Here is an 8,652-nt window from a genome sequence, read left to right as displayed (position 1 = left end):
TTTATACAAAAAAGTTTTACTAGAACTCAAGAAACTATTCATTATTCTCCAGCACAGGTAAATGAAAAAGATTCCTAATTATTACTCCTAAATTAAGCAGCTGTTCGCAGTCACAATTTACAATGTAATATTATGGGTTTAGCTGAAACATCTTCCCCCTGCCCCATCTACTATTTATCTGCAGACTCATAAAAAAAGAAAAAAAAGCAGGAAATCAGAGCTTCCCTTTTCCAGACATAACTTGATTCAGTGTTCTGTTTTTAAATGGTAATGCAATTATCCTTCATAAATCAAACAGATGAATACAGGAAGTATCTGTTCAATTTAAAAACAAAACAAGGCACCAGGTAAAATTAAGTGTTTCTGAATTTAAGACTTCTTTTTTTTTTTTTTATTTATTGCACTAAGGAACAGCAGGGCAGTTTCATAATCTCACTTTCTGCTTTCAAAAGGTCTGCAGTACTCTTAAACTCCAGAGTATTTTCATCACTGGGCCTGATAAATGTAGGTTTGTCCATTTGTTAATAAAACAACAGACATTAAAAGAAAAAAAAAAAATAATCATTTAAATTCACTCCTTCGTGGACAATTCAACTTCTCCTATCACAATGGCATATGCTTGAGATTAAAGCAAGGGTAACAGTGAAAATACACAAGTCTCTGAACCATGCATATACAGGAAAAGAATAACCAGATAGAAAAGAATAAAATAAACCAAAAATAGAGCTCCTATTTTTTTCAACTGTGTCCATGAAGTCAACTCTTAAGACCAACATCGCCTACAGGTACAACACACAGCACCTCCAGTCCTTCCCAAGCACTTGGCAGCCACAGCTGATTTAGAGTTAAGAGTGGGATACACGAGTCCAAAGGAGCCACTACAAAGCCCGGCCTAAAGAAAATCCCTAGTGTACTAAGGCTAGTCAGAAACGAATACCTGCTTGAGGATTATGGCTGTTCCTTATGGAGTGCAAAGTCAAAACTTTTCAAAACCCAGTAACCTTTACATTAATTTACACGTAATTCTTTAATTTCAGTGTCCCAGTAAAATATAAGAAAACAGTCTTTCCACAAGTATAAAATGTGGAAATATTTTAAAAATAGGGGTCATTGTTTTCTAACGCAAATGCGATCATCAGGTTCCGTATTTAATCTTGGTAAGAGGTTCTCGTTGTAAAGAATCCATGTTTTGTGGCTTTTGCATGCACTTAACTGGAACAAAGCTTGCTGAATGTCTTCTTAAGAGCTCACCAGGACATAAATCATGCTGGAAAATAAAATAAAAATATTAAGATGCACCATTTTGATTAGCGTTACACATTTAATTACACAGTCGCATATTCTGAGGAGCAAATCTGTGCAAGATACGTGGATTGCGACAAGATTTTACCCAAAACCCATCAGAAGGGCATCGTAAAGCACAACAGGAACTGATGCAACAACCAGTTGTCACTACACCGAGCAACGTTCTAACAGGGAGTCCCCTCTGGACGCGATGCCTACGTATTGGCAGCCTGAACTATTCCGGCTGTGCTGGAAGAAGCGCAGCGTGTGTTGTTGTATTATGTTAAAAGATTAAAAAACTTGGAGCTTTCAAGTCTCCAGTCACGGTGTAGAGATTCAGAATAGTCATTACAACCAAATTAAGACTTGTGTGTTAAAACAGAATAAATGGCGATTGCGGATTCTTTTTCAGGCAAGTTGGCACTATATGTATTCTTACGCACAAAATTTCTCTTGTGCACTGAGCCAAAATTTCAGACCGAAGATTAGATGGGAAACAGAGGAAAAAAAAAACCAAAACTTACCCATATAGGTAGTAAAAAAATGATAGAAGGTAGAATGCTAATTTGCACCATCCTTCTTTCTGGCAATAGGCTAAAATATCTGCATTCATGATGGTTGTAGGATCATACAGACCAGGGCCACTCATCACAGGTCTACTCATGTACCTGAAAGTGATGCACAGTTAGTTTTGTGGTGACGGTGATGGGAAATGTTGGTTCCTCCCCCCAACACCCCAGTAATACCAGAACCAAGACAAGGAACCGCGCCCCTTCCAGCAAAGCCCATCAGCTCCGTGTAGGAGACGGCGAACTGCGAGAGCAATACGAAGCTCCCAACTAGATGTAACTACGGAAGAGCTTTCCCAGACGGTGCCGCGGCAGCTTACCTCAGCCTTAAACCACGCTGAACTCTGGTGCACCAAAAGGAAATAGGACAAATTTATAAATAAAGTGAAAAACGGGATTCCTTGTGGAAGGGTTGGAAAAGCTGGAGAAGAGACCAACGTATAACCCTACGTAACCTACAGGCTCTACTCACTAACAAAACGCATGCTGGCTACCGTGCTGGAGGAATACTCACTACAAAATGATCCTGAAATTGTAGTTTAAGGCGGGCTACTAGCTAAAGGAACCGTCCTACCTCCACCCCCCCGCCTCTGACAGATACAGCCGCGCAGCAGAAGCTGGTTTTGCTGGGTAACGTTTCAACCAGACCAGCTCCCTGCACGGGACTAACACCAGCACAAGGAGAGGTGGTGCCCAGGTCTTACTGGTAGGAGGAAAGCGGGATTGTCGCTCCCGCTGGCAATCCGCGCCGTGAACCCGTGGTATCAGCGCGCCTTGGACGCGTCAGCCGCCTTTAAGGCACACGCAACGCAACCCAGCTCTTGCGTAGCACGAGAGAATAACAAATAAAAATGACAGAGAAAGCAAAGTGATGGGTTTTGGTTTATAGCCATGACGTAAACTTTCTCAGTGTCGTATCAGAAAGCATCTTTATTTGCCAGACACAGAACGCTCAACAGGAAGCGCTGCAAGGGGAGAATGAGGAGCAATTAACATGAGTACAGAGATACCAGACTCGTCAATATTACCTCCAAATATGATAAGCCAACAAAGGCATATTGAGACCCAGTGTAAGCCACTCTGCTGCACAGAGAAACATAACACAGAAGAATGCATGGATGAGGTACTCTGGAAGTACAAGCTGGAAAAGAAAAATAGGAGTTAGAAGTTCTGATTAACTCAAAGGAAAATGTGTGGTGTTTAATCTATTTTGGAGATAAGCTATTGTTTAAAAAATATTCTTAAAACCAACACTATCAAGAACAAGACTGCAGAATGTGAAAACAGCAACCAGCAGTACATGCCTTGCTGTTTTCACATGATTTTCATGAACCAAGAAGAAAAATTTATAAAGTGTAATGCTCAGATCAATAGTTTTTTTTAATTACTTCTATTAAACTAAGTGCACTGTTAACAGATTCCACACTTTATACGTGACCTTCATAACAGAAGAGATCATCAAGATATTTCTGCTCATGCAACAGAGAAATATCAGTAGGAAACATGCTCCATATAACGGAAAGATAAATATATATAAAATATATAAAGGCAAAAACGTGTTTTGTGTTTCCCCATTCTACAGCTTCGTTTTGGTATTCACACATACATCATTTTTCAGATTCAAACCATTGCCAAAATGCAATCCCTTAGGCAGAGCTTTACCAAACGAACTCAGCAGTGAGGTTTAGGCACGGCGGCCTGCGGACGCGCGCTGAGCTGCCTGCAGCGCAGGAGGGCACGGCAGCGGCTACGCACGTACCGGCTGGGGCGTATTAGCCAGCTTCGTGTTCCTTCACAAGGACCTGCTGTGCATGCTTTATCGCATCATGCTGGCCAGCAGAAGCCCACAGAGCTAATTATCAGTTTACTATGAAATCACAGAAAGCGTGAAATGCCAGGTAGTGTTAGTGTTATTAATAGGAATCGTATGGAGAGATACATAGATTAAACGCATGCAAAGAGCCAGCAAAATCTCACACCCACCGCAAGAGTAAAGTTTTCGAAAACAAGTCACCCCAAAGTAGTATCATTTACTCCTTTATCACACAATTTGGAAAGAAGCAAACCCAGTAAGCTTCTGACTTCTCACCTCGGGGCCTCATGAAAAATGCTCCATTTCTACCCAAAGATTTAAATTGTCTCTGCGTGTGTGCACACATACACCCCCCCACGCTCTACCCGCCTTTTTTTGTGTAATATGACTAACATTGCATAGGATGACTACCCTGACATTCCAGTGTTTTATAATTTTTTTCATTCTCTCTCAGCAGACATTTCTTTTAAACTCCAAAAATATCTTCCTAGAAATCTAAAAACTACCAACAGACAGACATCCTCACCACCTACTTTGCTACAACATTCTGCTTCTCTACATGAAGAATATCAAACAAAGCAGAGTTGCATCAACATCAACAAAAATAAGCTGTCATAGGTGAAATATTTCAAGTAAATATTTTGGTCCAGATCCTTCTTTGTATACTTACCATTTACAACTTGGCAATCATTTCTAGGAGAACAACAACCACCCTATCCAAAACACAAAGCATTTGGCAGCCTGCCGAGACAGATTTACCAGATCTGAAAACCTACACACACCTCAACACACATTTTTCTTTTATCTTGCTTATTATACCCCGCTCCCACAGAATACCTGTCTCCTTCAAATCTACCACACTTGATCCTCCCTGGCCGTCCTAGAGGAAAATTAACTACATCATATTCTACCATGGTATTTATCAGAGAAGCGAGGGAGGAAGAAATCTTGTTGCTGAGAAGAGATACTACTATAATAGGAGCAGGGAAGCAAAGGCATCAACAGTGCACTAAGCAGTTACTATTTTGGGCTAATCTTTCTACTGAGGCATCTCAATTCCCACCAGGATTTTTGATTCTTTATACAGTAAAACAACACTTCAGCGTGTTTTTCCAGCATCATATACTGGATCCCCTCAAGAGTCTGAATCTTATCTTCACTTTTAGTGGCTAACCTACTTTCACAAGAACAGCAAATATTAAGTTAATTCATATTTTCAATTCACAAAGCTATCATATAAATAAATACTACATGCATGTGGGTTAACAGAAGGTTAATATTTGCATTAAACATGCGCATTGTAGTACTTCAAAGGTTGCGATAAGATCAAAATGCATCAATGTAATGAGAATCTGCCTTCCCCCATACTGTAGCAGAAATGGCTGTAGAACAGACCAAGCAAGGGAAACTGTTAGATGCACAATATCTGAGCAGCAAACCTCACCGAGATGCAGTCCTCTGCCTATCACCTCTTCTCCTCCCCACCCGTCCTCATGCTGTAATACTCGCTGCCAATTTACGTGCTGGATGTCTAACACGCATTTCCCCCACCCCACAGCTACTGTAAATTGATTTTTCATTTGTATAATTTACTTAACTCTTCAAAACACAATGACGTTACAGTCCAGGCTGCACTGCTGTGCTGCCCCTGCATTCGACCTCAGCCTGGGCACACCAAGCCAAAGTAAAAAAACACAAGAAAAGCACAAAACCCTGCTGTATCAAACGATATGCTCTTTAACAAGCATCCCTTTTATTATTGGCCTGTTACAGATGCAAGCAAATAGTTTGCCTCAAGTTCTTTTCATAAACCAAGGAGGGTCAGAGTTGCATCCAAGAGAGGCCACCAAGATACGCCCCTGATCCTGGAACATAAAGCAGAGAAGTGAAGATAACGCCTACCACGTTATGCCCACCTAAAGCCTCAAACAAGGTCAGAATTTACATGGTCAATGCTTAAAAATCACCTATAATCTCAGAGTTCAATAAATCTTCCTTGAAAAGTACTAGTTATTTCTACCTGAAGTTCAGCTGATCATTAGGACGTATATAACAGGCATGTAACAGTTTTCCCCACTTCACTGGGTAAGCAAGCAAAATTGTTTTGCACAAAATATGGAAATCCATGAAGTTGTTATAAACCCCAACAAACAAATAACGAGCAGATGAACAGGCACACTAAAACAAAACAGCTTAATAGTATTACAAATGTTCCTAACAAAATGAAAGTGGCATTAAAAACATTAAACTGAAAAGCAGTACACACCTTCAATGCAATTTTGACTCTTTTAATCTTTTTGACCTTTTCAACTGTCTTTGTGCCGAAAACGTAGAAAGCAGATTGAAAGAATGTTAGTACGACAGCTGACAAGATCACCAGCAGATTAATAACAGTCAGAATATTCAACTTGAAAGTAAAGAATCAAAGAATTTTCCCTAGAACTTTTATCAAACAGCTAGGTTTTGTCAACCCAGATGCAATTCTATTGCCTAGTTCGATTATATCAAGGTAACACCAAAAATAAGCATTTTACATATATTTATTTAAAAAAAACATTTGCCACGCCACTTACAGGATTGAGTGTATTACATTGATCTATGGGATTCTTGTAATCAGTCTTCAGTTCATCAAAAGCTATAATCTAGAAAAAAAAAAAAAAGGAAACAGTTGTGATTCTTCAGTCCAGGAGCAACAATGTATTTTCTCCATGAAAAGTAACATTTTTGGCACAGAGCTATAACACTCAACCACTGCCACTCTATTCAGGAACATAATTTCTCCTGAATAAATTCTAATACCATAAACGCACAGGTAAGACACATTTGAAATAGGTTCTACAGACAAGAAAGCAGAAGATACTTCAGGCATTCAGAGACCTCTGACTCTGCCCACACTCCACCCTTTTACCTCCCCACCAGCAACAAATTTCCAACATCCCTTTCAGCAGTTCTGAACCCCACTCGCAGTGCGCTGACCCCAAATGTCAGAAGTGACTCTTGGCTGCCAGCAGGAACCTGGCACAGGGTTCATTAATGAAGAAAAAGCAACAGCAATCTTAAAAGCAGACAAATGTTTTGTCTCGTTATCAAAGTAAATCCTGATTCCACATGTATGTCCAAAAGGTGCATCCATAAAAAAACAGGTATATTTGACCTTTTCGTGCCATAAAAATCAGACAAAGATGCAGCATGAAATACAAAAAAAGCCACGTCTACAGAACAAACGTCATGCCAAACATTAAAAAAGTCTTAAGACCAATTTATTATGAGTCTGAGATTCATCTATGTTCAGGATAAGCCCCGATATGCTTACAGGACAGGCTGATATTAGTACAGAACGGTTTTTGTTAAGGATAACTAGGAAGCTTGAAACAGCGCCAAGAACAACATCCTCCTCACGTCCTCGCGTGGAGCAGTATCTCACAGCTCATCCAAGGTAAGCTCCTATCTGGCTAGCTCTCCCTGTGTCAGGCTCAAGACAGAAAACTCTCAAGAAAATATTAATAATTGAAAAAAATATCAAAAATTAAGTCTCAGTATAAAGCATGAAAAGAATGTAGTACGTAACTCATTCCTTCTGTTAAATAAGAAGCCAGATTGACTTCAGACTAAAATATATTCAACCGCTATTTTAAAAAGGCTGCACTCATTTAAAACACCGCTTAATGAAATGGATGTATCTTATATCAGCACTTGAAAATCCACGTTATTCCCAGACAAGCACTGCCAGATCTCCACATCTTCAAGGCAGCGATGAAGGCGGGATAAGATGGGATCCCTCAGCTGCCACCACAGCTCCGCGAAGGCCCTGGGGAAGCGGCGCAACATTTCCCCGGTTGGGCCCTTTCGGAGAAGCCGCTGGGCGCCCCCCCCAGCCCCCGGGCAGCGAGGAGAGCCCCCCCCGGGAGCCCCTAGCTCTCACGCTGGGGCTCTGTGGGGAAATCCTTCGGGGGTTCCTCACAGGAGACCCCCGTCCCACGCCGCGCCCGAGCAGCCAGTCCGCCGCTCTGCCCGGGCCGCGGTTTCACATTCGGTCTCAACCCGGCCTCGGTGGTGACTCTTCCCCACCCCAAACACCCCGCGCTTTTCCCGCCTTCCTTCTACCGGCGGTTACCGGCGGCGGGACGGGGTGAGGGGCAGCCGCGCCTCGGTGGCGGCGGCCGGTCTTTAAACTGCGCCGGCACCGACACAAAGAGCGGGAAGGCACGTCCCGCCGCAAGCGCAGAGACGGGGACCGCCCCTTCGGGCGGATGGACGGGCGGACGGACGGACCCCTCCCGGGGCGGGCGCGGCAGAGCGGGCCGGGGACCGCCAGGGCCAAGGACCGCACCGGCAGGACCCGCTCCCGGCCGGGCCAACACCTCAGCCCTGGCGGCAGCAGAGGCGGGACGGGACAGCCCGCCCCTCAAGCCTGCCGCCCTCCCTCCTCCTCCTCTTCCTCACTCACATGCCAGATGGCGAAGAAGATGAGGGCGGCGGTGAGCAGCAGCGCCAACATGTAGCAGAAGGCGGCGAACGTGAAGGCCATGGCGGCGGGGCCGGGCGAGCCGCGGCGGGGCCGGGGGCGGCGCGGGGGATGCCGGGAGCGATCATTCACCGGCTGGGCCCCGCCCCGCGGCCAGCGCCCCCTGCCGGAGCCCGCCGGCACCGCCGCCAGGGAGCGGGGGCGCCATTTTCTCGTGGGGTGGGTTGGGGTTTGCTGTTTGGTTTTTTATTTTTTAATTATTTTTTTTCCCCTCTCACACGTTGATATTGACAGTGAGACACGCCGCGGACGGCGTGGGGCTCTCCCGGGCCTTAGAAATGAGGCACGCACGTACACTTCTGCAACCCCACGGGAACCAAAGAGCAAGGAAACAGCAAAAAATCAATGAAAATTAAATTAAATTGTCTCTGTGCGTGTGCACATACACTCCCCCCAGGCTCTACCCGCCTTTTTCATGTAATATGACTAACATTGCATAGGATGACTACACTGATATTCCA

General features: G+C 43.7%; 1 protein-coding gene across 1 annotated transcript; it reads right to left on the bottom strand.

Moving 5' to 3' along the window:
- Positions 1-8,320, bottom strand: CNIH1 (cornichon family member 1). The gene is made up of 5 exons (XM_074821111.1): positions 8,114-8,320; positions 6,240-6,308; positions 2,882-2,994; positions 1,809-1,952; positions 1-1,267 (listed from the first exon to the last, which is right to left on the bottom strand). The coding sequence occupies exons 1-5, from the start codon at positions 8,192-8,194 to the stop codon at positions 1,240-1,242; spliced, it is 435 nt and encodes a 144-aa protein (XP_074677212.1). The 5' UTR covers positions 8,195-8,320; the 3' UTR covers positions 1-1,239.
- Positions 8,321-8,652: the final 332 nt, after the last annotated feature.

Source organism: Strix aluco, chromosome 4 (assembly GCF_031877795.1).
Source record: "Strix aluco isolate bStrAlu1 chromosome 4, bStrAlu1.hap1, whole genome shotgun sequence".
Taxonomy (NCBI): domain Eukaryota; kingdom Metazoa; phylum Chordata; class Aves; order Strigiformes; family Strigidae; genus Strix; species Strix aluco.
The sequence above is the reverse complement of the archived record's forward strand: the minus strand, read 5'-3'. Positions and strand labels throughout refer to the sequence as shown.

What these genes read in the sequence shown, in the direction of transcription:
- CNIH1 (XM_074821111.1), bottom strand. Translation starts at nt 8,194, where the DNA reads ATGGCCTTCACGTTCGCCGCCTTCTGCTACATGTTGGCGCTGCTGCTC. An exon ending in TTGGCTTATCATATTTGGAG is followed by an intron (nt 1,953 to 2,881) that starts GTAATATTGACG and finishes CATCACTTTCAG; the next exon opens with GTACATGAGTAGACCTGTGA. An exon ending in TTTTTTTACTACCTATATGG is followed by an intron (nt 1,268 to 1,808) that starts GTAAGTTTTGGT and finishes TTTATTTTCCAG; the next exon opens with CATGATTTATGTCCTGGTGA.